The 27,788-nt window shown below is 50.1% G+C and overlaps 2 protein-coding genes and 1 long non-coding RNA gene across 8 annotated transcripts in view; 2 read left to right on the forward strand and 1 right to left on the reverse strand.

Annotated features, from left to right (window-relative positions):
- Nt5dc3 (5'-nucleotidase domain containing 3) overlaps positions 1-16,232 on the forward strand; it is a 56,822-nt gene extending 40,590 nt beyond the window's left edge. Inside the window, exons 10-14 of one of the 2 annotated variants that reach the window (NM_001134887.3) lie at positions 101-182; positions 1,220-1,306; positions 2,421-2,561; positions 9,663-9,727; positions 11,792-16,232. In NM_001134887.3, coding sequence (NP_001128359.1) covers positions 101-182; positions 1,220-1,306; positions 2,421-2,561; positions 9,663-9,727; positions 11,792-12,044 — 628 coding nt within the window. In that variant the 3' untranslated portion in view covers positions 12,045-16,232. Of the gene's footprint in view, positions 1-100; positions 183-1,219; positions 1,307-2,420; positions 2,562-9,662; positions 9,728-11,791 lie in introns of those variants that run through there. The other variant, XR_005486729.2, reaches the window with a different exon arrangement.
- Positions 16,233-18,270: 2,038 nt separating this feature from the next.
- The window catches only part of Stab2 (stabilin 2), a 205,696-nt gene continuing 196,178 nt past the window's right edge, over positions 18,271-27,788 (reverse strand). For 3 of the 5 annotated variants that reach the window (XM_063263071.1, XM_063263072.1, XM_039078515.2), the window contains 8 exons: positions 27,152-27,317; positions 26,930-27,036; positions 25,610-25,729; positions 24,716-24,856; positions 23,452-23,559; positions 22,673-22,801; positions 20,489-20,605; positions 18,271-18,757 (listed from right to left, as the gene is read on the reverse strand). In XM_063263071.1, the coding sequence (XP_063119141.1) occupies positions 18,686-18,757; positions 20,489-20,605; positions 22,673-22,801; positions 23,452-23,559; positions 24,716-24,856; positions 25,610-25,729; positions 26,930-27,036; positions 27,152-27,317 (960 nt within the window). In that variant the 3' untranslated portion in view covers positions 18,271-18,685. The remainder of the gene's footprint in view (positions 18,758-20,488; positions 20,606-22,672; positions 22,802-23,451; positions 23,560-24,715; positions 24,857-25,609; positions 25,730-26,929; positions 27,037-27,151; positions 27,318-27,788) is intronic. The other 2 variants (XM_039078516.2, NM_001246357.2) reach the window with 2 other exon arrangements.
- On the forward strand, positions 18,440-19,746 carry LOC120093791 (uncharacterized). The gene is made up of 2 exons (XR_005487479.2): positions 18,440-18,574; positions 19,432-19,746. It is a non-coding gene; the product is annotated as an uncharacterized LOC120093791 (long non-coding RNA).

Below are 27,788 nucleotides of genomic sequence, written 5' to 3' on the forward strand. Positions count from 1 at the left end.
ACTTCCTGTTCTCAGTGACTCCCCACTTAGTATCTTGTGGAGCAGAGAGCTTTTAACTGTTACCATGTATTCTAGTAACATTTCCCTTCTCTGTTGCTAGACCTTTCCGAAAGGTGAACGAGAAAGGTGTCTTACTCTGGGATAAAATCCACAAGCTGCAGAAAGGCCAGATCTACAAGCAGGTACGCATGCCTTCTCCGGGCTCCTCCTGTTGTTTGCCTTGTAGTCACAGGGGCTGCGGGTTCTGGGACCGGCCAGGTGCTTGGGACAGCCGGGTTCCCTGACTATAATTTATAATAGATTATAATTTCAGATTAACTCAAAGTTGCCCATTAAAAAAAAAATAACGTTTAAGGCGCCACCCTCTCTAAAATGTAAAGTGTCAGTCGTAAACCTCGGAGATTTCTCTTTGAGGTGCGTCCATCTTGCTTGGTTGTTCATCCAACGTATTTCCAGCTGAGAAACATTTCATGTGCAGTTTTAAACCCCCGGCCATAGAACAAGGCTGTCAGGAGTTCGAACCATGGCTGATCATTTTTTTTCTGAACATTATCAGAGTCGTTTTCTTGACTGAACATTCTCGGTGGGTTGACAACAGCCTGCGAGATTTAGCAGTGAGTGTATTTTCTAGGCCATAAAAACGTTCGTTTTAATTCAGACGTTTTACTTCTAACAAGTCAGAAGATTTAGATGCGTCTCCCAGAACTTTCTGTGAGGATGTTTACAAACGAGGTGATGTTGTGAGTGTTCACCCTCAAGGGGATTGGCAGAAAGAATCAACTGTGGCAGCATAATAAAATTAGAAGTCGTTTCTATAGAATCACGGTCTCGGCATGTTTGATTAGTGTAAAGATAACTGCAGGGAGGCGGATGCAATCTGGAATGTTCTTTTGTTGTTTCTGAGACAGGCTCACTGTGTAGTCTTGGCCAGCCTGGAATACGTAGACCAGTCTGGCCTCGAACTCGCAGAGGTCCGCCTGACTCTGCTTCCTGATTGCAGGGCTTAAAGTTGACCACCGTCATGCCTAAATTTTTTCAGAGTACATTTGGCATCAGAGAAAAGTCTGAGAGGTTTGTTTCCATGGGTGTGCTTTTAGCTTTTTAAAATAAATCATAAGCGTTAAAAATGATTTTTCTGAATTTTAAAGCAGGTATCGTAGACTATGGGCCCCTGGGCGGTTTCTGGCCTGTAATGGTCTGTGTTCCTCTTCCGTTGCAGGGCAATTTGTATGAATTTTTGAAGCTCACTGGATGGAGAGGATCCAAAGTACTGTATTTTGGTGACCACATATACAGTGATCTGGCGGTGAGGAACCTTTCTCCTTGGGGGGGGGGGGTGTTTCTTAGAAACCCAGAGTGCGGCCCAGTTTTGAAAGTCTCCCTTTTACAAAACAGGAGAGGTCAGAGTTGTGAAAAGATAGTTTTGTTTTTCTCTTTGAGGTGATGGAAATTAGAAAGGTACTCACAGATTCAATCAGAAACGTGTGGAAAGCTAAATGCAAGGACCTTTCTTCCCTTTTGTCAGTATGTCAGAAAACTCCAAGAGTGCACGCGCATGCTCACAGCTCCCTCAGCCTCTTAGCCTGGTACATGGTGGATGTGTACCGGAGGTCTGGGAAGTTCTGCAGTATTGAATAAAGGATACTCCCCACACGTGTGCAATACTAGGGTTTGAACCCAGGGCCTTGTGCATGCCAGGCAGGTGCTGTACCATTGGTCTCCTTCCCTGGTCCCCTTAAAAGTCTGCATCTCGTGGTATATTGCTCTAGCTAACCTGGAAATCTTGACCTAGGATCACAGGGGTCCCTCACTCAGCTTCAGTGAGGGTTGTTCAGGGCATTAGGGTTGAGCCTGACCCCTGATCTCACAGACCATGTTTTGTTTTTTCCCCACAGACCATGGTTAGTGGTTCTATACCCCCAACATTCCCCCACCCCCACATGCCCCCCACATGTCCCCACATGCTCCCCCTGTTCCTCATGCCCCCACATCCCCCATATGCTTCCCAACATGCCCCCACACTCACATGCCCCCACATGCCCCCCATGTCCCCCTACACCCCCGTGCCCCCACATGCTCCCATATGCTACCATGCCCCCACATGACCCCCACATGTCCCCTTACGTGCTCCCCCACATTTCCTCCACATGCCCCCCATGCTCTCGTAAGCCTCCCACCCTCCTTTTTGAAGCAGCTATGAATCACAGCCATTATTTCTAGAATGGGAACTTTCCCTGGGTGATATGGTCAGAGCCCGGGGCCAGATTGGTTTTAATTAAGTGTAATTCATCGCATTCAGCTTGGTTAATAACTAACCATTACACATAAAGACCGACTGAGCAAATACCTCCCAGTCTGGGACAGGAGGCATGGTATTGAGTTCTGAGGGGACTGAGGCGCCCTGTGGTTTCTGTGCTCAGGATCTGACCCTAAAGCACGGCTGGCGCACTGGAGCGATCATCCCCGAGCTCCGCTCCGAGCTCAGAATCATGAACACGGAGCAGTACATCCAGACCATGACGTGGCTGCAGACCTTGACCGGGCTCTTGGAGCAGATGCAGGTTGGCTATTTTTGTTTTATTTCCTCTCATTTTCCTCCTTTAAGCCTCAAGATGATTGCCGATCAGAACAATGTCCTGTGCTCTGTGTCTGATTATGAAGTGTAGGTTAAGTTGTCCTCAGCGGACTGCAGAGTTGCTAGTGGTTATCTCGTCCTTCCCCCATGATGGGACCCTTACAAACGTCTCCGAGAGCCATCTGGAGAGCCTTTGCAAGGGTCTTACAGGCGGGCGCTATTCTTGTGCCTCTGCTGGTGAAAATTGGCCTACTGGGGCCCACTGTTATGCAGGACCACTCTCCTTGCCTTTAGATCACCAGAGGACTTCCTGCTCTGGCCTCAGTTTCCCCACGTGTAAAATGAAGGGTCTTTTGGAATGCCATCCTAGGTACCAAAGAGTCGAAGAGCAGGCTGGGATCCCAGCTGCCTCTACTGGCAGTGTGATTAGCTCTTTCCTGGAGTTCAGTTTTAATTCATGTAGCCAGCGTGGGGCAGGGGTGGGGTTAAGACCGGAACATTTGTTAGGCTCACATCCTGCCCCAGAACATTGGCCCTCTCTTATACCTGTGACAGCTTGTTTCAGGGCCATTCATCTCATGAGCCACCTGTATTCTCTCCGTGCTGTTCAACTGGCCACACTGTGAGTGAGTCAAGATTTTAGGTTGACACTCTTGGCCACTCTTGGCCGGCACACCTGCGGCCTCTGGTCATGGCCCGCTGCCCACAGCTTCTCCTGCCAAGCTTTGAGGAGAGGCAGGGCAGGCCAGGTCCTCTCTCCCAGCGTATACATTCCAGCGCGTGGAGCCCTGCACGTCCTTCAGGTTGGGTTCTGGTAGGCTCTCGAGACCTTGGCTCTTCTGATGGGGGCAGGAGGGGCAAGGGGCGGGGCGGGCTTGTTTTGTTTTCTTTACTGTGTGTGTTATGAGGTGATTTTCTAAAAATACCCCATGCCAAGTCTAGGTTACTGCAGCTGAGCCTGTGGCTGTGTCACATGCTGGCACGGTGATAGTAGCTATTCCTCATGTGCTGGCCATCGTGACAAAGGCTTGCGCAGTGCATAGTGGTCCTCTACTACTCACAGGCATCCGTCCCGGGTGCAGGGGCAACCTTTTCACTTGAGAAGAGGCGGCTGGGTTTTAATGATACAGAGGCTCAACTTTAGGCCATGGGATGCCTAGGTCTGGGCTTTGCAGCACCACTCTGAGGTGATTGCTTCCTTAGGGGTTGTGGGGCGGAGCTAAGAGCCTGTCGTAGTCTTGTTTATGGGCTCTCTTTCTGTGTTTTTAGTTTAGTTGCCTATGGTTAAGTAGTTTAAAAACATGAAATGGAAAATCTTGGAACCAAACAATTCATAAATTTTAAACATTGTTTACAGTGTTTTGTTAAAACTGTTTTATTATTAGGTACTAATCCCTTATTTTGTGCCTTATTTATAAATCGATCTTTGGTACAGATTTGCACAGACAGGAAAAACAGTATATAGGGTTTGACAGTGCCCATGGTTTTAGGTTCTAGGGGTTCGGGGACTGCCCTGAGGGTAAGGGAGCAGGCTCCTGCCTGACTTGGATTCTCTCTGTGACTGAGCATCTGGTCAGACTCACAAGTGACCTGCGTGTCATGAATGTAGTAACCGCACGACAGATGGCTCTGGAAACAGGTTTTGTTTATTTTCCTTTCTGGCCTATGAAAAATGCTTGATGGCTAAGAGAATGGGTAGCCTTGGTCAAGAGAATGGGTAGCCTTGGCTAAGAGAATGGGTGGCCTTGACAATATTTCTGTGACATGTGGAATGGATTACACACGACTTGGGTTAGGGAAGTAGGGAAAGGGAATTAACGTGCATGTTCTACCCTGATTTTATAGGAGAGACAACTGAGGCTGAGAGCTAAACTTTGATTACAGAGTACTCTGTGGCATGAAACCATGCAGCCGTGAAGTCTGACTGACTTACGGTCAAGCCCTTGTATTCATTTCCTCCTCTCTGATCTCTGGGGCAAACCTGAGATCACAGCCTGCATATGTCTGTCCAGAGATTCCCTGAGCTCAGCAGAGAAATCCTTGGTGCTGGCCTCACACCCTTTTCCTCTCTGGTCATTACCTGCCTGGTTCCGAACCTCTGATGTGTTAAAGCCCTTGCTGGTACCACAGTTCAAGGGGCGGGGTGTCAGTTAAACATACTTGGATGAGCGTCTTTTCTCACTGCCCTGCCTCTGCACCACAGCCCCAGTCTGGAAAATTCTACTGACCTGACGATGCATGCGTCTAGAACGCTCCTGTAGGTGGCTATTTTCAGAGTATCTAGCCCATTTCTAAGAAAACGTGTCCTGTGACACTGGGCTTAACTTGACAAAGCAGCAGAGTCATTTGGAGCTAAGTCTGATGAGTTAAGCAGAAGAACAGAAGTTTCTCCTTAGTCATGAAGTACGTTCAAAATTGTCGTGACTGGGGCTGGAGAGATGGCTCAGCGGTTAAGAGCACCCGACTGCTCTTCCAGAGGTCCTGAGTTCAATTCCCAGCAACCACATGGTGGCTCACAACCATCTGTAAAGAGATCCGATGCCCTCTTCTGGTGTATCTGAAGACAGCTACAGTGTACTTATATATAATAAATGAATAAATCTTAAAAAAAAAAAAAGAAAGGAATGACGATTATCAGAAAGTGTAATTGTAGATAAATACAGTTTAAAAAAAAAAAATTGTCGTGACTGATTCTGATACAGCTGGTGACAGTAGACCTTGGCAGGAGGCCGTTCAGACCACGAACAGACTCAGGGTCGGCAGATTCCTTTAAAGGCCAAGAGTGGCTGTTGTAGGGCGTATGGGCTGTGCACTATGTCATAGCATTCAGCTTTTCTCAGTGCTGCCAGAGATCATGTGACCAGTGGCTTTAGCTGTCCCAGTAAGCCACGGATGCTGAATACAGATTCCAGGTCATTTTTGTGTGACGAAATGATTGTTTTGTTTCTCAACCTGTTTTCCTAAAGAGCCCCGTTCATCAGCTCACAGGCAGGCAGTAGAATGGGGGCTGCCTGGAGCTGGCTGACCTGGTGTCAGCTACTGGGCTGCCCTGCTTGCAGCGTCCTGTTCAGACAGGGAGGACGGCGCTGCATTACACAGCCTATGTTTACCCACACAGAGCTGGTTACATTGAGTGACAGAAAGACGGGTGAGTGCCCGTGGGTTTCTGTATTAGCTGCTCAGTGAGATAAGTAATAATGATAGTAATTGTATAGTAATTTAATAAATAAGTAATAATAAATAATATTTCCAGGCAGTGGTGGTGCATATCTTTAATGCCCGCACTTGAGAGGAATAGGCAGGTGGATTTCTGTGAGTTTGAGGCCTGCTTGGTGTACAGAATGAGTTCCAGGACAACTAAAGCTTCCCAGAGAAACCCTGTCTTGAAAAACAAAAACAAAACCAACCAACCAATCCAAAAGCATGACCGTGACTAACAACTTAGACCCAGATACTTTAAAGCGGGCTTCAGATACTCGAGGTTTGTTTGACAGTGTCCCGTGTAGGAGAAGGGACAGCACACGAGGGTAGGTTTTCTCACATGGGGGACAAGCACGTTTGATGCTGATGATAGGTTCAGGTGAGGAGATTCCTAACGCAGTGCAGTGATGGAGAAAGCCCTGGAGGGTGGGTGGGCGGGAGCCATGCCAGGCCCAAGAAGAGCTGTGTCAGGGCAGACACAGGGCCGGGTGCCCCTGCTCTGAGAAAGCTGCTGCTCTGCCCTTTTTATTTACTCCGGTAGCCTGCGGTTGGGGTGTGCTGGGTACCCCCATCGTCCTTGGGTGCCCTCTAACTTCAGGCCAGGACTGGTGAGCTGGCTCAGTGGATGAAGATGCCAAGTGTGATGTCCTAAGTTCAGTTCTGGGAGCTCAGGAGAGAATCTCATCCTGCAGTTTGCCTTGGACCTCTCACCTCCTCATGATGACACGTACATGTCCACTCCCCAAGTGAATAAAGTGTATAAGAAAAGCAAAAAACTTAGAAACAGGACTGGTGGTAGAAAAGCAGAGGCGGGTGTCACGCTGTCTGCCCCATCTCTGGCAGCGCTGGCCTAGAGAACGGTCCTTGAACTTCGAGCTTCCAGTCTACTCTTTCCATCTACGGAGCCTGCGCTGAGGACTGCAGAGGGGAATTTGCATGGCTTCTGGCAGCCACTTTGAGAAAGAGGTTAGAGTAGCCCAGTCATACCCTGGAGACTTCTGTCTTGCAGGTGCGACCCTGCCTTACTCATACCAGACTGCTGTAAGTCTGCTGTAGACCAGTGGCTTAAGTACCACCTGCTTCCTGCAGTCCTGGGGACTGGGAAGTCCCTGATTGAGGTGGTAGCTGTCACCATTGGCAAGATCTGGCCTCATATGTTAGAGAGATTAGAGAATTCTGAGGACCCCTTTATCAGGTCACCGATCACATTAATAAGAGCCTCCCACTCATGAGTAAATTACCCCTGACCCCTGCCCGCCCCAACTAGACCTTCTAATACCAGACCTTGGAGGTAGGTAAGCAGTTCTGCTTAGGAATGTTAGAGATACAAGCTCCCACTCCTTCCTGCTTATGTAAGGTTCCCGGGACCTACTTCATGATTAGGATAGAGTGAAGGTCAGAGTCGAGGCTGAAGATTGGGCTGTCCCAGGGTTTTGCTATGGCCTGTTCCCACAGTGGAACACCTCTTTCCCCTCCCCCATATTTTGCATGTCTTGAAGTTCCTTTTGGTGCCCTATGGATTTTACTTCTAAATTCTCTGGTGGTGTAAATTCATTGTTAATTTACAATGCGGACGCTGGTGCCTTAGAGATGGCCCAGTAGTTGAGAGCGCTGGCTGTTCTTGCAGAGGTCTCAGTTGGATTCTTAGCACCCACATGGCATCAGTAATTATAGTTCCTGGGTATCTGACGCCCTCCTCTGGTCACCTTAGGCATGACATGCATATCACTAACTGAAACCATGCCATTAGAACTCCTCTCAAAACTCACAGCTTGCTGGCTGCTGCGGTAGAGCACAGCTAGGGTATTTTCAGTGACAGTTACTTTCTGGGTGATGTTGACATATCAGGTGTCTTAGTCAGGGTTTCTATTCCTGCACAAACATCATGACCAAGAAGCAAGTTGGGGAGGAAAGGGTTTATTCAGCTTACACTTCCAGTCGCTGTTCATCACCAAAGGAAGTCAGGACTGGAACTCATACAGGGTAGGAACCTGGAGGCAGGAGCTGATCAGAGGCCATGGTGGGTGCTGCTTACTGGCTTGCTTCCTCTGGCTTACTCAGCCTGCATTCTTATAGAACCCAGGACCAATCCAGGGACAACACTACTCACAATGGGCTGGGTCCTGCCCGCTTGATCACTAGTTGAGAAAACGCCTTACAACTGGGTCTCATGGAGGCATTTCCTCAACTGAGGCTCCTTTCTCTGTTGACACATAAAACCAGCTTAGTACACCAGGCAAGAAATCCAAGTCTTGGGCTCAGCCAGGACTGGTTTTGTCTAGTTGACTATTGAGCTGGGCAGATGTGGCCAGGAGGTCTTTGGCTATCATGTGGGAATCACGTGGTTTGTTGTATTGTCTTGTCCTCTTGAGTCCTAAGGTCACCTCGTGGTGGTGAATTGAGTCAGCACCATGTGTGCCCTGCCATTGTGAGCTTCCTACTCTGACTATTTATTTAGCAGTGAAAACTCTGGCAAGTGCCACATAATGGCCGGTGGGGCGCTGTCAGTTTCTTTTTGCCATCTGCTCACATTTTGACTCCTCAGAAAGTCACATTTCCCTTTCATGGAAGCTAATGTAACATTAAGGGATATAAAAACTAAGACGTCTGCTGCTCTCCTGTCTCTGATTAGTTAAAGACATTCAGTGCTCATTTCCAGATGTTGTGGCTTAGTTAGAATCTGTGGGTGTGCCGCCACGCACGCCGCCACGCACGCCGCCACGCACGCCGCCACGCACGCCGCCACGCACGCCGCCACGCACGCCGCCACGCACGCCGCCACGCACGCCGCCACGCACGCCGCCACGCACGCCGCCACGCACGCCGCCACGCACGCCGCCACGCACGCCGCCACGCACGCCGCCACGCACGCCGCCACGCACGCCGCCACGCACGCCGCGTAGGCCACACAGGTCACGAACACTACATCCACTTCTCAACCACTGCGATCATACTTGGGGAGGAGGGGCAGTAGGTATAATGTAATACATATTTGTAAAAGGCATGCCACACATTTCATTTGTAATGTGTTTCTATGTAACATTTTATGTTTCATGTTTTCATAATTTTACATCTTTAATTGGTTAAGCTACACTCGTCTTAGAGCGGTGCGTTTTCTCACCTTCACACACCTCCTCGTTTGTGTGAGGTCAGAGGATATCTTGTAGGAGTTGGTTCTTTCCTTTCAACGGGGATAGAACTCGATCACCAGGCTTGATGGCAGGAGCCTCTGTCTGCCGAGCCATACTCCAGCCCTAAGCCTGTGTCTTTGTGAGGGTTTCTGTTGCTTCACAAAACAGCATGACCAAAAATAAGTTGGGGAGGAGAAGGTTTAGTTGGCTTGTACATCCAAGTCCGAATTCATCACCAAAGGAAAAGTCAGGACAGGAACTCACACAGGGCAGGAACCTGGAGGCAGGAGCTGATGCAGAGACCATGGAGGGGTGGTGCTTACTGACTTGCTCCTCATGGCTTGCTCAGCTTGCTTTTTTATAGATCCCCGGACCACCAGCCCAGGGATGGCATCACCCACCATGGGCGGGGCACTCCCTTATTAATTAATCACTAATTAAGAAAATGCCTTACAGCTGGATCTTACAAACACATTTTCTCAACCAAGCTTCCCTCTTTTCAGAAGACCCTGGTTTATGTGTCAAGTGGACGACAGAGCAGCCAGACCTTAGGTTTCTAGTAATGGAAAGCTGACGCTTCCTGTATGTCAGGAAGCCAGGCTTTCACTTGGGAAAATGGAAAGGTCACACAAGTGCCCACCTGTTAGACTTAGGTACAGAATTCCTTCACAAAGAGTTGCCACTGAGAAACTCTTTCAGCCGAGGAGTGTGTTTGAGAGCAGAGCCCTGGAAACTGTTGGCTTATGTCCCTGCAGGTCCACAGAGATGCTCAGTCACAGCTGGTTTTGCAGGAGTGGAAAAAGGAGAGGAAAGAGATGAGGTAAGCCTGTCTTGTGTGTGCGTGCTGTGCCTCTGGGGCGACACCAGCAAACAGCCTGTTTTAGCTCCCAGGAGTGACTGTGTCTCCTGAGTATCCAGGATCAGTTCTCTGCTGGTGGTGACGTATGGTGTTTCTACAAAGCCAGCTTGTCCATCTGTCCTCTGCCTTGAAGGAGGTGGCTGTTCCTTGTTTTTCCTCCTGGCCTTGACTAGCAGCACAGTTGTTGGTAGCTGGTGGCACATGTGGCTGTTGGGACTGTGCTGGGTGCCCCCTCGGGGTCCCTGCAGTCTGGCTGTGCTCCCTGCTGTTTCAGGAATGTGCCCCCAGCCTTTCTTGGTGAAGAAGCCTCTGGTTGTCAGAATTCTCACCAGTGTGTCCTTAGGAAGACAGCTGCCCACAGGGAGCCTTCCCATGAAGTACTCTGTGGATCACATGTGGTTGGCTCCATGCCCTGGCATAGCCTGAGACTTGGAAACTGATTATTTCTGGGGCTCTGGTCCCCGTGCGATGGCAGCCTGGGTTGACCAGGATGTTGAGGGGTTCTACAGAGGTCAAGCCTCTGTTGAGTCTCTTCTTCAGACTGTTGGCAGCTCAGGCTTATTCTGATTTGATTTGTTTTGCTGTAAAGATGTGGAGTCGAGGAAAGTGGGAAAGGCGGTGATGTGGTTTGGCTTCAGGGCCCCATCTCTGAAGGCCTGGGGTCTGTCTATCTACAGTTTATGGCTCACTCACTTCTAGGAACCTAAAGTGCTTGGTGAGGAGGCTTCACCTGCTGGAGATTTCTTGTTGGCTTCACATCTCTAATACCCCCTCCCCCCTTTTTTTTATCTCTCTCATGTTATTATTTTTGTTTCGTTTTTGTAAAATGGGTAGGAGTGTTTTGTTTGCATGCAGGTTTGTACCTCTCGTGCTTGCCTTGTAGTCATGGAGGTCAGAACTTCTTCATTGGATCCCTTGGATGTTATGGGCAGTTGTGGGCTGCCACATGGGTGCTGGGACTCGAACCTGTGTCCTCTGTAAGAGGACGTCAGATCCTTTGGAACCGGAGTTAAGGGCTGCCATATGGGCATTCATACACCTAGGTCCTCTGTAAGAAAAGAAAGTGCTCTTAACCACGGGCCCATCTATCCAGCCCCTGCTGGCTTTCATTTCAACATCACAAAGAGATGTTGCAGTAAAAGTTTAAATACCGTTTATGTTGTTCACCTGCAGAAACCTAGCTGGGGTTTTAGTAGCTGTGGTCCGTTGGTCCTTGTGTCTGTTGGTCTCCAATGACAACAGACAACCGTTGCTAGTGTTTGGCTTTTATGCACAGTTGTGCAATGAGTTAAGTGTTTCCTGTGTTTGTAATGGATTTAACACCGTTCAAATGGTGTTAATCCATTTTGTCGGGGTAGTCTGTGTGCAGAGGATGCTGCCTGAGGTAGGAGTGCACAGAGGTTTGATTGCAGAGGCCGAACACCTCGGCTTTGGTGACTGACTGACGTGCTTCGGGCTAGGCGAGGAGGGTGCATGCGGAGCATTTGAAGGTCTATCCTGGGAGGTGGTGATCAACCTTCACAGCAGTTTATTTCTCTGCCGTGCTTAGTTCTTGGTACCATGGAGAACTCTTTGTCAGTACCTCGGAAACAGCTCTGCCCACTCTGAATGGCACACAGCGTGCATTTGGAGGAGCACGGAGTTCACAGCAAAGTCTCGAAGTGCTGTTTTAACTGGCACAGGACTCAGGAATGTAACAGGCTATTTTGAGAGCTGGTTGGACAGATAGTGTTTTGTGGTTTGTTTATTTGTTTTGTAAGACAAGGTCTCATTATGTAGCCCAGGCTGGCTCCCTGATCTTCTGACCTCAGCCCCTGGTGCTGAGATTATGGGCGTGGGCCCCACACCTGACTCACAGTGTTTTTCTTGATTGATATTAAGTCTGCCCTTGGCTAATTGGCTGCTTTCTCCTCTCTAGTAGGTTTTGTTTTAAAGATAATTTTTACTCAAGTGTTCAAACAAAACCAAAAGCAAACCTTTAAAACTTTTTCTCTGTTGTTTTCTTTTTCCTTCATGAAATTTCAGAGAAATGACCAAAAGTTTCTTCAACGCCCAGTTTGGGAGTTTGTTCCGCACAGATCAGAATCCAACCTACTTCCTGAGGCGCCTGTCAAGGTTCGCGGACATTTACATGGCATCTCTGAGCTGCCTCCTGAACTACGATGTCAACCACACATTCTACCCCAGGAGGACTCCCCTGCAGCACGAGCTTCCTGCGTGGTCGGACAGCCCATCTGCCTTCAAAGCCCCTCTGCTGCAGGAGGCTCAGGCTAAGTAACCCTGTGTTTGCCTGAGGAAAAAGCCAGAAGCATTCGTGGCCTCACAGAGTGTCAAGTAGCCTGAGAGTTGCTTCCCAGAGTCAGATGCGCCTTTTGTATTTTTTCTACCTTACCATGAATACTGTCCTGTCCAGGTTGAGATAGGAGCTGGCCACCTGGGGTCTCCTGGCCCTTCTCCACACAACACTGATTCAGTCTTGTTTAATGTGGAACTAACAACGTCAGGCCTCTTGACGAGCGCACCCTCTTGATGGCTGTCTGTGTTCAGTAGGTCAAGAGTGGACACCTTGATTCTGTGAGGCATTTCTTGGTTGTTTACACGCGGTTACATTGAGGACCACAAGGGCATGGTGAAATGCAGAGACAGTAGGAAGCAGGTTGCTGAGGAAGCAGCCCTACCTGCGGCCAGTTCCCTGGTCTTCTGGTCCTAGGCTTTCAAAGACACTTTGCCGTAGAAATCACAGCCTACCGGAACGACTTTGCTGAGGAAGAACAAGAAGTGTTTGTCCTCAGTGTGCACTTGCTTTGTCTGCCCGAAGGGGTGACGGATGGGTTCCCTCCTCCCCAGGAAAGGGGTAAGGACACAGCCACTCGAGCTAAAGTTGCCTTTCAGCCAGTGGGTCGGACATATTAGAGGACAACAAAGACGCAAAGCCTTGGGACTCGGCCTGTGGCCAGCGCTATCCCGTGTGCTAGGCCATCCAGCATAGACAGCTGCTGATGGGAATGCCATGTTTCATGCCGAGAGCCAAGCTGGGGAAATCTCCTCTGCCCTTCCCCCTCTGGAGGGAAGACTCCTTATTACGTCTGTTTGCAGTATCTTTGAACACATTTGGGCACCACAGGAGTGGCTGCTGTCACTGACAGTTCTGTTCAATGGCGTTTTCATTGCAAAGGCCATGGAAGTGCTGGTGGCCAGATTAGCCTTGTCTCCTGTGGCCTGACGCCTTGTAAGCTTTTACACTAACGTGGCACTGCTGCTGCCGCCGCCATAGCTGCTGCTTCTTTCCCTTGCCCCCTCCTTAACCCCCTATCCCTCACCCTCACCCCCAGTTAGGGTCTTGCTATGGAGCCTGGGCTAGCCTTGGACTCAATCCTCCTGCCTCAGTCTCCGGAGTCTCGTATTACAGGCATGCAAAAGTGTGAAGGCGGCAGGAGCATGAAGGAGACGTGTGGCGAGTGCTTGCTCTTTGGCATCTTTATGGCAGTAAGTAGATCTAGCCGGCTGATGAGGGGCCGCTCCCAGCCCCATCGCTGTTGCAGGCTGCCTGCCGATGTGCAGAAGCTAAATGAACCGTGTAGCATTCACTGTGAAGCCCTGTGTTAGCATGGTGTCTTTGCTGTTGCTAGTGTTGAACGTTGTTTCGAAGGTGACCCTTCAGGCCCCTCCCCCTCTCGTGTGTTGTATTCTAAGCACCGGGGTTCAGCATTCTGCTCCTTTTCAGAACAGGATGGGTATTTTTCTGTTCCGGTGTTCCTGTTCCCCAGTGTTAGCCACCAGGGGGTTTTGGCAACTGCTCCGTGTCAGAGTCCTAAAAGGGGCGTGCTTGGGATGCCCCTGACTCGTGCTTTGGGGAGCAGAGTGAAGCTAAAAACAGTGACTCTTTGATCGGATCCTGTATTCTTCGGGTGTAGACTAGATGCCAGTTTCCAGGTTTGTCTACTCAGGATCGAGGCAGAGCTGCTCTCTTAATGCCTACAGTAGGCGACCAAAGCCTGGGGGGGGGAGGGGGGGGACATCTGGCTGTGAGAACTGCATCTTACAGCCTGCTCTGTATACAAGGATCACAGTCTCGAGGCCACCAAGCTCGACCGTACTGGGTCAGCCGGGACGTCACACCCGACACACAGCCGGGCAGACTGCACACTCAAACCGTGCTCTGGCAGAGTGGCCTGGCACGGCATCCTGCATGAAGAACAGGGGCGTTTCCACCGTGTTCCAGTCCTCCGCTAGTGCAGTCAGGACAAGTTTTAGCTTGTCCCTGGGACTCTTGGCTGGGGTCTGACCTACTGCACTGGTATCGTGTTCTTTTTAGAGTATTCTTTTGTGTGCACATTGAGGACGGTATATAGGTAAAAGGAGAGTGGGGTTTTTTCCACCTTTAAAAAATATCAAATTGTAAACCGAACAGTAAAAATTTTAATATCTTTGAACTATACATTTTTTTTGACATTGTTTAGACTGATTTTCTTAGAATCATGTGAACAAAAATTCAGTCTAAGGGCAGTCCCTGCCAGGGTGACATCCAGCAAGGCCATGGTGTCAGCAGCGGCCACTGGAGTGGTTTGCACTGCTGGGGTTTTCTCAGAGTTGCTTTTTCAGGGGAGAGCTGGCTTTAAAAATATCTCAGGTGCTGGGTGTTTGAAGCTCTTGCTTTTCCTCCTAAGATAGCACACCTTCCTCTTCCCTCCCCCTCCTCCCTCCTTTCTTCTTCCCCCTCTTCCCTCTCCCCTTCTTTTCTCTTCCCCCCACCCTTCCTCCCTTCCTCTCCTCTCCAGCTTTGGCCTCTGCTCTCCACACATGTCTGTCTCTGTCAAGTCCCCAACCCTCTTCTTCCTTCCTAACACCCCCACCCCCACACCTTCCACACCCCTCTTTACCATTAATACACCTGCCACTGATGTGGTCAGATCTCAGACTAAATTACCAGTTGCTTTGAACACATCGGCCCTCTTATTTATTGCAATAAAGGAGAAGTGAAAAGCTGTCGTGCCTCCTACCTAATTTAGCTTTGGGTGAACTAAATGGCTTTCCCCTCCCCTCAGCAAGTGCTAAATACACAGAAATTCCACTTTATCCAAATGCTCACTTGCTGCCAGAAACCTACTTGAGGCTCTTGACTAAAATGCTCAAAAGACTGAATGGCCAGATGCAGGGAGGGCTCCTTGATAGTTCTCTCCCGCTGCTCAGGGAGCCCATCCATTCTTTCTCCGCCCAAGGATTTTCTTTAGTTTGTTATTTTTGGGACGGGGTCTCAGTGTGCAGCTCTGGCTGGTCTGGAAGTTACTATGTAGAGCAGGTTAGCCCTCAGAGATATCCCCTGCTTCCACAGAGCGTTGTGATAAGAAGTGTGAACCACCAGACCTGGTGTGATTTCCTTTTGTTGGGTGGGTTGGTTTTTGTTTTATTTTTTCTTTCTCCTCTTTTTTCTTCTTGTTATTTATTTACTTATGTCTTTGGCATTAATATTTGGGAGCAAGGTTCTTTAGTTTAGCTAACGTTTCAGACCACAGATAGGTTAAACAACGGGAAGGAAGAGGAGGGGGGCCTTTTCTAATTAGGGAACCATTTTCAACTTCGAAGGCCCTCCCATTGCTGCATCTGCAGGAATGGATCCACTGTTCCATGGGGATTTGATTCACCAGCACAGACTGTGGGTGCTGGCTCCTGCTTGGATGGCAAGATTCTTTGCTTAGAGCATGTGGGGTCTTTCCTGCTTGGGTACAGTTAGTGTAAGCGCTAAGCCACTGTGCCGTGCTCCCTTAGGAACCCTGTCTCCCCCTCTACACGGCCACAGCCAGTGCTATGTGAGTTTGCAGTACCTGCCAAGATTGCTTCACTGTGGATTTGAGCTGTGAGCTGTTACCCTTTTTATGACTCTGCTGGGCTCAGGACTGAAGGCTGATTCATCCCAGGGGCTGGGAGTGGTGCGGGCTGATGTGTTTCTCTTTGAGAATTTCCTTGACGCGCAGCCTTGCTTTGCTCCGGATCACATGCCTTTCCTGCAGTGTATAATCTGTGACTGTTCCCTATGAAGGGACAGGGCCTGGTCTCTCCAACATTACTTTGGGGCTAGCTCCAGAGCTCCCTTTAGGGCTACCAAGACCTTCTTGTGTTTGCCTTGTGTTGCAGCACCCCTCCCCCGCAACTAGTTTGCCCCTCCTTGTCCCAGATGTGGATCCCAGCAGTGAACCTCTCAAGACCTTCCTGCATGAAACTTTTTGTCTCCAGTCTGCTCCTCCCAAAGTGCTCCTGCATTGTTTTTCTCTGTTAGCACAGGCTTGAGCTCCGATGTAGGCCCATTCCCTAATTGTGTCATGGAACGACTGTACCTGTGTGGCATCAGGCATGACAAATGCAAAGTAGGTTTACTATTTATTCGGAATGTGAATTTGCTATTTATTCTACATGTTGATTGTCTATGTTGTGATAATGAACTCAAAGCCAAATAAAAGCTTGAATTGTATTTTGTATGTGTGTGTGTTAGTGCACTATCGGTTACGGGTATTTAAGCCAAGTTGAAACATGGTTTCCTCCCAGATGTCTATAAAAAGAAATCAGAGGTTTAAAAAAAATCCCTAGGGGTGGGAGGACAGCTCAGTGGTAGAGTGCTTACGCAGCATGCTTGAGGCCCTGAATTCCATTTCCAGAACCTCAAAAGAAGGAAGCGAGTGGACCCACAGAAGGGGATCAAGAAAGGTGAAATGTAGGCAGTTTCTGGGCTTCAGGACTAAGTCACAAATAGAAACTTGGGAGAGCTCTGCCCCGGGCAGGTGGCAGCTGGCAGGCATACGCAGGGTGGGGTGGTGTTGGGGGTATGAGGCGGGGTACACCGTCTTGTTAGCGCATAGTCATTGACCAGGGATCTGGGACACACTGAGGAAATACGGGATTGAGGAATATTAGGAAAATTTGCTACTGGGTTTGGATATGTTTAGAAATATTGAATGCCTGGCTTTTACACATCTTAAAAGTGTGTGTGTGCGTGTGCGTGTGTGCGTGTGCGTGTGTGCGTGTGCGTGTGTGTGTGTGTGTGTGTGTGTGTGTGTATTTGGCATCTGTGGCACTACCGTGCTCTCTCTCGCTGTGCCGAGCAGACCCTCATTCGTGTCTCCTGTGAATGTTGTGATTCCCAGTGTGCTCACGTCTGTTTGTGTTGGATGATGAGTGCTGCAGACCCACTAGCTAATCCATCCTACATTTGTTGTTTCGGGGGTGTGTGTCCTGGAAATGCCCATTGTTCCTTCATGGTGTGATGTCGCAAAGGCAGTCCCTCTCTGGAGAACCACGGCGGCCTCAGACTCCTGGAGCTGGGAGAGAGCTTGTAAGACACTTTATGGCTTTTAGAACTTAAATAGACTTGACTTGGCAAAACTTTAATGGAATGGGAAGAGGAGATTTGGGGTGTACAGGCAAAAGATGGGGAGCTTGAGGTCTGTTCAGCCCGGGCTTCCACCCTGTCCCCCATAGTGACTCCATCCTGCTAACACTGTGCCCTTCTGATGACTGGGGAACGAGCCAGTAGGTGGGCGAACTGGAGGTGCTTGGATGTTACAGAGGTGGCTACTGGAGCTTGCTGAGTTGCAAGCCACTGTCCACAGCGAGAAAGTACCAGAATCTTACCGTATGTTGACATCTTTATCCCAAATACACAGATGTGAGTTTGCAGGTCCTGGGCTTGGGGGAGAAATGCTCAGATCTGATCCAATCCCAGCAAGTCCTGCCACCTGAGGCTGCTCAGTCTCTGGATCTCTGCTGCTTCTCTGCAGAAGTCACTGGACTGGTGGCTTTAAAGCCTTTTTATTTCCCCTCCCAATTCTCCAATCTCAACATTTTTTTTTCTTTTTTGTACACCTGGGTATGGTAGCTTAAGTGCATGATCCTAGTATGCTGGAGGCTAAAATATGGGAGTCTGGACTTTAAGGCTAGCCAGGGATGTGCAGGGAGGACAGGGAAGGAGGTAGCGGGGGCAGGAAGAGCAGCATGGTGTGGTCAGATAACACCGCATTTTCTAATGGTGTCAGGGTACACTGTTACACAGAGCAACACAGCACATTTCAGGGATGTTGCATGGATACACCAAGCTCTGTCACACCAGACGATGGACAGATTGGGGTTCTGTCTTTTGACTGTTATGAACAATGTCACCACGAGTACATGTGAGCTTGTGGGTGTCCAGTCTTCTTGGGTACACACCTATGAGAGAGAGTTCTGGATTCTGTGGAAATCCCATTGTCTGAGGAGCTGAGACTTTCCCACAGTACCTCTACCAGACATTTCCCACCAGCAAGGCGTGAGAGTTCCGGTTCCCCACACCCTCAGCAATGCTTGTCTTCTGATGGACCGTCTGCCCAGTGCTCTAATGGGTGTGAAGTGGAGTCTCATTGGCTTAAAGTACGTGTAAGGAAACAGAATCAAATAACGGATATGAGAAATGTTGGCCAATCGGAAGGGCTCTAATTAGCCTTGATAAACGTATTTTGCTTTCATAGTTTGACACCTTCTAGGTACACAGTGCCTTCTTTATTTTGTTCCCAAAACATTTATTGAGCACACATGTGTGGCAGGTACTTCTGGGTACTGGAATACAGAACATAAGAGGTGAAGCCCCGCCTTTGGTGCTTACGTCAATAGGAGAATACCACAGAGTCACAGTTTGTGGGTACAAGAGAGGGCAGAACAGACCAAGCACCATATGGAAGTGAGAGAACCACGGTATAGGCTCAGAGGAGGTGGAGGTCCCCCAGGTATCCAGGCAACATGGCTCCTTAGCCCTGGCGACAATCCCAGATTAACCAGAAGGGTGAGGTATGGCTGGCTTATGAGTGTTGTCATTCTTTAAAACAACTGATCCATGAGACAGCTGGGGCTGGGAATCACCGTGGAACCGTGACTGTGGTTGCTTGCTGGCTTCTCATGTCAGGACCGCAGTGCCCCCAGAGGGTCGCTGTCCTCCAGATCCTGTTCTCCAGGGTCCTGGAAGGCAGAGGGCTGTGTGGTACACTACAGTTAGTGATGTTCCTGCTGCTGCTTCCTTCCTTGGGACACTGTTCCGCTCTGGGGCCTCACTGAACCTTTGCTCATGATGCTGCTTCATACGAGGTGGGGGGGTGGGGATAGGGGTAGAGGTTGAGGGGGAGGGGGAAGGGGTGGGCCTAAAGCTTTGTCTCAGGAGCCTTCCCTCACATGCCTGCCTCAGACAGGAGTGGAGGCTGGGGCTGGGGGTTAGGCTGGTTAGGGCTGCCTAGGCTGGACCCATCCATGCTTGAGGTTGCCTGCGTGCTTCTCAATATTGCTTCCCCATCTCTATCAGTACCATAGGAATACTTACCTCTCAAGGAAGGTGTGAGGATTGGCTACTACATTTAGCCCGTGGTGATTAGTAGGGTTATAGACACTCCTTCATACTGAAAATACTGACGCTTGGTGAATGTGAGCCTTTGAGATGGTGAGCTCAGGACCCCCACTCCTTGCCAGAGAGCCTTGTTAAGTCTCCTGCTGTTAACTACCTCCGACAAGAAGCATTGGCCAGCAAAGATTTCTCATTGTTTGGGATGTACAGAGATGGATAGGTATAAAAGTGTAGCCTGTTGGTGTCCTTTGGGCCACTGGTTCTGACTGGTTTAGCTGAATCCTGCCACTAAAATGCTGTCCCTTTGCTTCAGGTGACTGTGCCTTGAATAAAGCTGAAGGTGACCTTAAGGCAAAACATGGGACTGCCCTGAACAGCGTAACCTGACGCCCCATAAATGCTTAAAGTGACAGTAGTTTCAATGGAGTGGTGCCAAGAGAAATAAAAATTCAACTCTACAGTCAGCTATGGCCGCACACGCCTCTCATCCCAGCACTTGAGAGGCAGAAGGAGGTGACTCTCTGAGCTTTGGAAAGCCTGCCCTACAGAGTGAGTTCCAGTCAAGGCTACATAGCAGCACCATGTCTTAATAAGCAAATAAAATACTTACTATATGTGTTTGATCTAATGGGATTTTCAGAGTCGTTTTCTTATATGTGTTAACTATACTCTGCTTTGTGGGAGAAATGTGTGTTCTAAACACTACACCGACAGCAGCCCCTGGCCTGGGTTAGTTTTGCAGGAGGGCTGCTAATCCATGTAAGACAAGACTGCTGAAAGGACACTGTCAGCCTGGCCGGTGTGCTGGTCAGACAAGGACAGTCAGCACACGGTTGTCAAAGTTCCTCATGGTTATATAAGGGGGCAGAATGCCTTTCCCTAGCTTCTCAGTCCAGAACTGATTAAAAAAAAAAAATGACAGGCCCGTTCAGTGTGACTGGGGTGCCCTCCACAGGGTTACCCTGGGTTGAAGTCAGGGTGCTCCGTCCAAGCTGGAGCGTCACCAACTCAGTAAATGAATGAATGGTTCTTCGGAAGACCAGATCAGAACATCACCTGGTAAAGACCTTAAGCAAAGGCAACTGTCCAAGCAAGACGCTCTCTGCCCAGGCAGAGATGAGGGCATGGCTACGGATAGGACTTTCTGCAGGCTTACTCCCCCTCCCCCACCCGCCATACAGTGGAGGACAGGCAGCCTCTGGTTTGAGGCTTGTGCCGTCTCCGGAAAGATGGGCATTCCGCACAGAAAAGTGGCTTCCAGGCTTGCTGTCTGAGACACACTCTAGAAGGCTGCTCTTGCCGCGGGGCAGCTCCCCTAATGTTTGCTGGAAGGCAGCATTCCGTACCCCTAGCGTGAAGTGCAAACTCACTGTGAAGGGGTCACAGGAGGACTCTGGGGGTGCCGGCGCTGAGGTCTCATACAGAGGGTTTGCGATATTCTTGGGCTGCTGCTTGCCAAAAGCCAAGACATCAATGTCCTCTTCTGACTGTTCAGAAAGAGAAGGACAAGGGTTGAGAGGCAGGACTGTCCCCTGTCCCCAAACCATTCCTCTCCTCTGGAGCCTTCTCAGCAACACTGTATTGCGATGACTAACTGGGCCCAAACGGCAACTTACATATTTGACCCATCTTCCAAACATGTCTTCCAAACTGGCCCATAGGACATTTCTACCCCTGAGAAATGTTCCCATAGTTTATGCTGCCGATTTTCCTACCGTAAGCATTGTTGAGCCTCTTGTTACCTGGTCATCCCTGAACTTACGTTACATATTATATGCATACTTGGTTACCATATTCAAACGTGATGGTTTGAATCTTCTCACCCAAACGTGCCTTGAGATGTAGTCCCCATTTTGAGCTACTTAGGAGGGCAGAAACAGTTGTGTGCGGCATTTGCAGGGCATAGTGGGTGACGCATGATCCAGTAGGATTGGGATTCTGTGAGCCAAGGCTAGGCGTTGTCACCCTAGTTCATTCTCTGCACTGTGTTTGGAACTTGGAGAATCCCCTGTAGCAAGAAAGCCCTTCTTGGGGGTGGCCACATGGGCTCAGATCACCCAGCTTTCGTCCTTTGTAGTGTTTCGGTTACAGTAATAGATGCTTTTGGGAGTCGTCTGTGAGCTGAAACACAGGCAAGCTATCTACTCGAGGGCCTGGGCCGTTGCCTGAGGTACCGCACAGCATTCTCTGAGTGTGGAGAGGAGACCAGTGAAGACTGCAGAGTCCTAAGGAAGGGAGCTCAGTTGCTGCACCTCTGGAGACATGACTGACCCCACCCCTTGGCATTCACAAGAGTCCATGGGACCTTTAGGAGGTGAGGCCTAGTGGGACAAAGTTTGGTAATTGAGGGGCGTGCCCACGGAGGGGACTTGGGAACCCTGGCCCCTTCCTTCTTCCTTTCTCTTTGCTTCCTAGTCACCATGAGGTACTCTGACATATGTTCCTGCCACAGTGTGCTGCTTTACCACAGATCTAGAGGCAAAGTCACCACGTGACCGTGTCATCGAGTGACCATGGGTTAGAACCATGACTTCATTATATTATGTTACCATGGTTACAGAAAACTGACTGACACACGGGCCACCCTATGGTCGGCTCAGGAGTTTGGGGATGATGGAGGTAGACGACTCTGCACGTGGAATGAAGACAGATTTGCTGGCTAGAGACGGCGGGTGTTTGACCCTTATCCCAATCCTCAGAGCCAATCTAACTCCTAAGCCCGCCAAGGTGGGTACTTGTGTAGAGACTCCTCCCAGGAGGCAGGAGCATGGGTGGGTGGTTATTCTCATTGCCGTAACCAAACACCAGCTCTGTGGAAAGGACACCTTTGAGCTAGCCTAGCCCCTGGAGCTGGCTGGAGTGGGTCTGACGTGCTGTGTTCCTCCAGAACCCACTGTGTGGACTGACTGTGGGAGGCACAGGCTGTAAGGGTTGAGGGGCTACCTCTCGTGTGCTGCAACAGACTCTTTTCCAGGTGTCAGTCACAGTGGCTGGCTTGGCGATGAGCAAGGCTGTCGCTGTGTCTTGCTGCTTCTGTGCGTCTCTACCTAACATTTTAGCTCTCTACTGTGAGTTAAGGTGGCATGAGACCCTTGTCAGAAGCCAGGTTATCCCAGCCCCTGGTCTTGGGCTTCCCAGTCTCCAGAGCCACAGGTCAATAAACTCAGGCTCTTTGTAAATCACCCAGTCTCAGACATCTCAGTGTTGTGCCAATGTGTGTATGTGCATATGGATGCTAGAGGACAACCTCAGGTGTGTATATATATGTGTGCATATGCATGTGTATGTATGTATATGTATATGTATATGTGTGTATGTACGCACACAGACACGTATACAGACACGGACACACACACACACACACACACACACACACTGATCCTGCTGCATCAGCCCATGGAGCTCCGGGATCACAGACGTGGGCTATCTTCACGTGCACAGAAACAAACAAAAGGCAACCCCACCATTCCCTTCTCAGTTTGCACCCCTCTCCCTCTCTTCCCCCCCTTCCCCCTCCCTCCCTCTCTCCCTCCCTCCCTCCCCCCCTCTCTCACCTCAAAACGCTGGAAACCAGTGGTTCGCTGCTTTAGCCGGAAGTAAGAGTAAGCAGCCAGAGCAATCGCACCAGTGACCAGGACGACGGCACAGAATATACCTGTCCCCAGGCCAGAGTGGGCAGCCGTCTGCACACAGAGAGGAAAGGGGTCAGTTCCTAAACTGGAGCTTCCCCCGGAGAGGGTGCCTGAGTTTACCCTCGCTTGCCCAGGCACCTTGGAGTGACTCAAAAAACAATGTCAAATTTATACAGTCTTAGGCCTCATCACTGCCAGAGCCTACTAAAATGATCTGAAGGGTACAGACAGTCATTTCCCCATTTTTATGTGGGGAACTGAGGCAGAGAGGATAAGTACTTGCCCAAACTGCAGCTTTCTAGAAGCAGAACCAGCTTTAAAGCTAGTCTGGTTTGGACTTTATTTGCACAACCACTGTGGGTGCTCCTGGGAAACTGTTAGGGTGCTAACGATAACCAGCCATCCTTTCTGGACCATGTGGCTGTGCCAGCAACTGCCTTAAGGACTCGGTGTGTCTCCATGCAGTCCTCCCAGGACAGGGAAGTGCTGTGAGCTCCCCAGCACACACTGTGTGGACGAGAAAACTGAGGTTCAGAGACACCCAGAAACGGGAGTTTAGGACTTCTCACTTCCCTTACGCTGGCTCCCCCGACTCATCCTTCCCTTTTGATCAGCAAACTAGCAGGGTTGCAAGCTTGGTAGACGTCTGGGGAATGCGTGCGTAACTTTCCCCGGGTCCTCGCCGGAACCTGAGTACTCACTGCTGCCGTGGGAGGAGCTCTCAAAGGTTCAGAAATAATATGGAGGATTCCATTGGCGGCGATGATGTCCCACTGCAGAATGGATCTTCCATCCACAAACCTGGTCTCCTGGGAACCGAGAGAGCGTGAATGAGATCTGCTGCCCACGCAGGAAGGTTTTCCATTTGGCTTCTCAGGCCTAAGAGCCTAGGCTTCCACCCAACCACCCATTGGCTTGGCGCCACCAAACAAGCTGATCTGAGGGGCTGCAGGGACCTCCATGTGACTGATAAGCTACCAGAGGGAAAATGGCTTGCCCAAGAGCACCTGAGCAGTAGGCCCTGAGGCTCTGGCGTGGGTCACACCACACCTCTAGAGAGGTGTTAAACGTCTTGCAAGCACTAGCTGGTGGTGTAGGTGGGAGTGAGGCCGTGTCCTACCCGTGGAGTCACAGCCACGTCCTAACAGGCTTCAGACTCAGATACGCACAGATGTTGATGGGGTGGGGGCGGGACTCGTCTAAAGCACTGCCACCTAGGACTATCCTGACAGGCACGATGTCTCCACATTACAAACTCTGGAGGACTGGACCCGGACAGTCTAAGGATTAGAGTTCACAGTCACCGTGGTCTCCAATACCACAACCATCACTGCCACCACCGTCATCATTAACAGTCTCACCCTTGTCCCCAGTTATCAGATGAAGAAACTGAGCTCAGAGAAGATGGGCAGCTAACAAGAGACAGGGGGTCATCCCAGGGTCCTCTGACTCGGGAGCTCAAGTGTTAATGCTTGAGATAGGATAACAAACTGACCCAAAGGTAGCAAACAAAGCATCTTCAAAATAGTTTATTTTCTTTGGCTGGGTGACGGCTGGGTGATGTCTTTTATCCCAGCACTCAGGAGGCAGAGGCAGACAGATCTCTGTGAGTTCAAGGCCAGCCTGGTCTACAGAGTGAGTTCTGGGACAGGCAGGGCAATGAGGGAAATATAGAGAAACCCTGTCTCAAAAAATCCAAAGCAAAGCAAAGCAGTTTCATAGCGAGTACTCATTTCTCAGATCCCAAGACCAGCGTATGCCCCAGGCTCTGGGGTGGCCTGTGAGTATTTAATGTCATAGCCATGGTTTGCACTGATAACCCCCTTGACGTGTGGATTTAAAGTTTCATGTTAGGACAGCTGGTATCGGTCACGTGTCTACTCAGGCCTGGAGCTTGGCACGTATTTTTTTTTTTTTTTTTTTTTTTTTTTAGTTCTCTCAATAAACCCAGAGGACTTTCCATACTTGGTGGAGCTGGTCCTGGCTGGAGGTAATGAGCAGTTGGCTTCCCAGCATAGTCCTCAGAAAGGTACCATTGACAAGGTCATTGTAAAAGGAGACGTTGACATTAGTGAGGTGGTGCTCAATGTCCCGGCCAGACAGGCTCTAAGAGAGACAAAAGACATGAAAGTCTTAGATCTGACCAACAGTTGGAGAGAATGAGGTTCGCTTAGGTGTTCTGGTCTTTCCCAAGGCTCATATAGAACTAGCATGTGGATGGCCATCTTCATTCTCTAAAGTATGTTTCTAGGCGGTGTCTAGAGTGGGTGCCAGGCAGGCATCTCTCTTCAGCCCTGTGATTGGGTAGTACCTGGAGCTCACAGCCTGCTGGTCAGCCTCCAGGGTGAGCTGAGCAAGTCCTCTCCTCTTTGGACCACGTCATGAGGACGGTTGGCATGTCACTGTACCAGGGGCCCCGATGCTTCTCTCCCTCCTGGATCCTTGCCTCTGGCCCCTTATCTCTTCCCCTGACTTTGGGCTCAGCCTTGTAAGCTGTTGGTTAGTGTCTCATTGGCAGAGGACTGAACAGCATTCAGCACTCCTGCTCCTTGTCATGACTGGGCTAGGCTGCTGGTTGTGAGAACCCTGTAGGGCAGAGCCATCAACAGGCCAGCGTGGATTGCTGACCGTGCAGAGGCCAGAAGCAGCAGCAGCTCACCGGATGTGTGCTGGGTAACTGTCAACTGCCGAATCGGGGCGGGGGTTGTTGCCTGTGATAAGGCCCTGTGCTTTTGCTTCCCAAGTGCTGGGGTTATATTATAGGCCTGCACCGTTCTGACTGGTAGAGTGATTTGTACCACTACAGTGGGGACAGAGAATGCTCCCGTGTAAAGTGTAGGCGCCAGGAACTCCACTCACCTTATTTCCCGGTAGCCCACTGTTCTGTGGCACAAACAGGGTGCCACGGATGGACAGGTCAGTCAGGTGTTTCAAAAATGCCTGTCCTCGGGCTGAGCTCTTGGAAAAAGCCAGCACCTCCTAAGGGGACAGAAGAAAGTGTCAGATGGGCCACTGTGGTGTGGGAGTTGGGGTAGCTGGAGAAGAAGCCTCTGAAAAGACCCTTTTGCTAAGGCTCAAGTCTGACTTCCTTTGTACTTCCTCTCCCTGGCCTTGGGAGAGGATCGGGATGTCTTGATGAGTCCCACAGGCCTGAGACGCTCCGGTTACTGCTCTGCTGCTGTCTGCTGTCTGCTGTCTGCCACAGGGCCTGTGTCCTGCCATGGGTTACTGCTCCATTACAGCAGCAGCTGCCTCCATGTTGAGTGCAAACCCAGAGGCAGGGTGGTTCTGTGTCTCGCACATGCACAAAGACACCGCCATCCGTCTAACGGGAGCCATGATGCACAGGCCGATAAACCGCTCGCTCACACAACTGAGGAGGAATCGTCTATGTTCTTATACCACGTCCTCCTGACGTCGATGCAACCTCCTCACCCATCAAAGGGGAGACACCGGTCCTCATTGATCTGTCATCCAGCCATCGGGTACTGTGCATGCATCTCATGACCGAGGGGCAGAGAATGCCAGGTCTTCAGCTCGGTGTGGTCCCTGTGGCTTGCTGGGGCCTGTTCAGTTGCAGTTCAGCCAGACTTGCCCAACCCTGAGCCTCGCCTGCCTTAAACCTCCAGAGCTGTCTTCCAGTCTCTGTTGTCAGGTTCTTTTAATATCTAACCACTTGGGGTGACTGCCTCCCTTTGAACTTTGTGGCCTCTTTTACCCTCTTGTAGCCAATCGGTCACCTGTGTATGTGTGTATTAGTGTAGATGGTCCAAGAGTTAGATTGATAGTGGAATAAAAGGACCCGTGGTTGATAGCAGTCATCTGATCAAGGGGATAACTGACCACATGGTAAATTACAGCCAATAAAATGGACACGGCTTGTGAGTTTACTGTTAATAAGTTCTGATTCTGTAGAAGGACAGAAGCGTGTCCATTTGCTTCTGATATGATGTGCTTGTGGGATAAGAAACAGCCATGCTATCTTGGTTTGATCAGTTTCTTAAACCGTTTTAGATGCAAACACAGGCAATACCTGCCCTGCATTGGTGAATCCAGAAGTTTCCACATGCTTACAGTGCCAAAGTACCAACTCTCTTAAAGACCACAACCACCCTGGGGGGCTGCTGTTGCCAGCACCCCCATTTTATAGATGAGGGCCGAGGCAGACAGGATACATACTGTCAGGAAGTTTGTGAGCGAGGGGAAGGACATGAGGACCTGCAGCAGGTTCCCACTGCACGAGAAGCCATCTCCCACATAGCCTGCCTTGCAGGTGCAGTTCACATCTGGAAGGAAAGGACAGGGGCCATGCCCAGTAAGGTGAGGCTTGATCCCCCCTGCTCACTCTTGGGGATTGATTGGCGGTCCGGGCAGAGGGCCTGCAGTGGATGGGGTAATGACCTTTCATCCGGTAACAGAAGACATCCCACATTTCACTCTTGTTGGCCCTGGATCCGTAGTCTACGATCCCAACAACGTTTGCACCACACTTCTGAGAGGCATAGGTCGTGGGGTAGGCAACCCGCCCACTCTCCAGCCAGCCGGCCGAGCACAGGTGATACTTGGCCTGCAGAGACAGGGAGGTGACTGGGCTGTGTAGAATGTCTTGTTTGCTGTAGACTCATTTGGTTAGTTCTGATCCCTACCCGGACTGCAAACTCCGTGGGGCCTACACTAGTACCTGGAAGATAAATTTCTGTCCATCGAGCCATTGGATGAATGACCGTGGTACCCTCTTGCTCTTGCCCAGGGCTTTTAGGCTTCCTTCTCTTTTGAGAAGAGATTTGCCACCAGCCATTTACCCCAGGGCAAATGCTTCTGCTTACGAATGAAGCAAAACCCTGACTGATGACAGAATTCTAATTCGTCATTATCACCATCCCCTTCGCCCTTGTGGCTGTAATTTTAAAATCCCTATGAGATCATTTAAGTGGCTGAGATACAAGGTGATAATGTTTGCCCCAGGAACCACAACCATCTACAACTGAGTGCCAGGTCTGGGATCCCACTGTGCATCAGTGGGGTCCAGGAGACCCCC

This window comes from Rattus norvegicus, chromosome 7 (genome assembly GCF_036323735.1).
Source record: "Rattus norvegicus strain BN/NHsdMcwi chromosome 7, GRCr8, whole genome shotgun sequence".
Classification (NCBI taxonomy): Eukaryota; Metazoa; Chordata; class Mammalia; order Rodentia; family Muridae; genus Rattus; species Rattus norvegicus.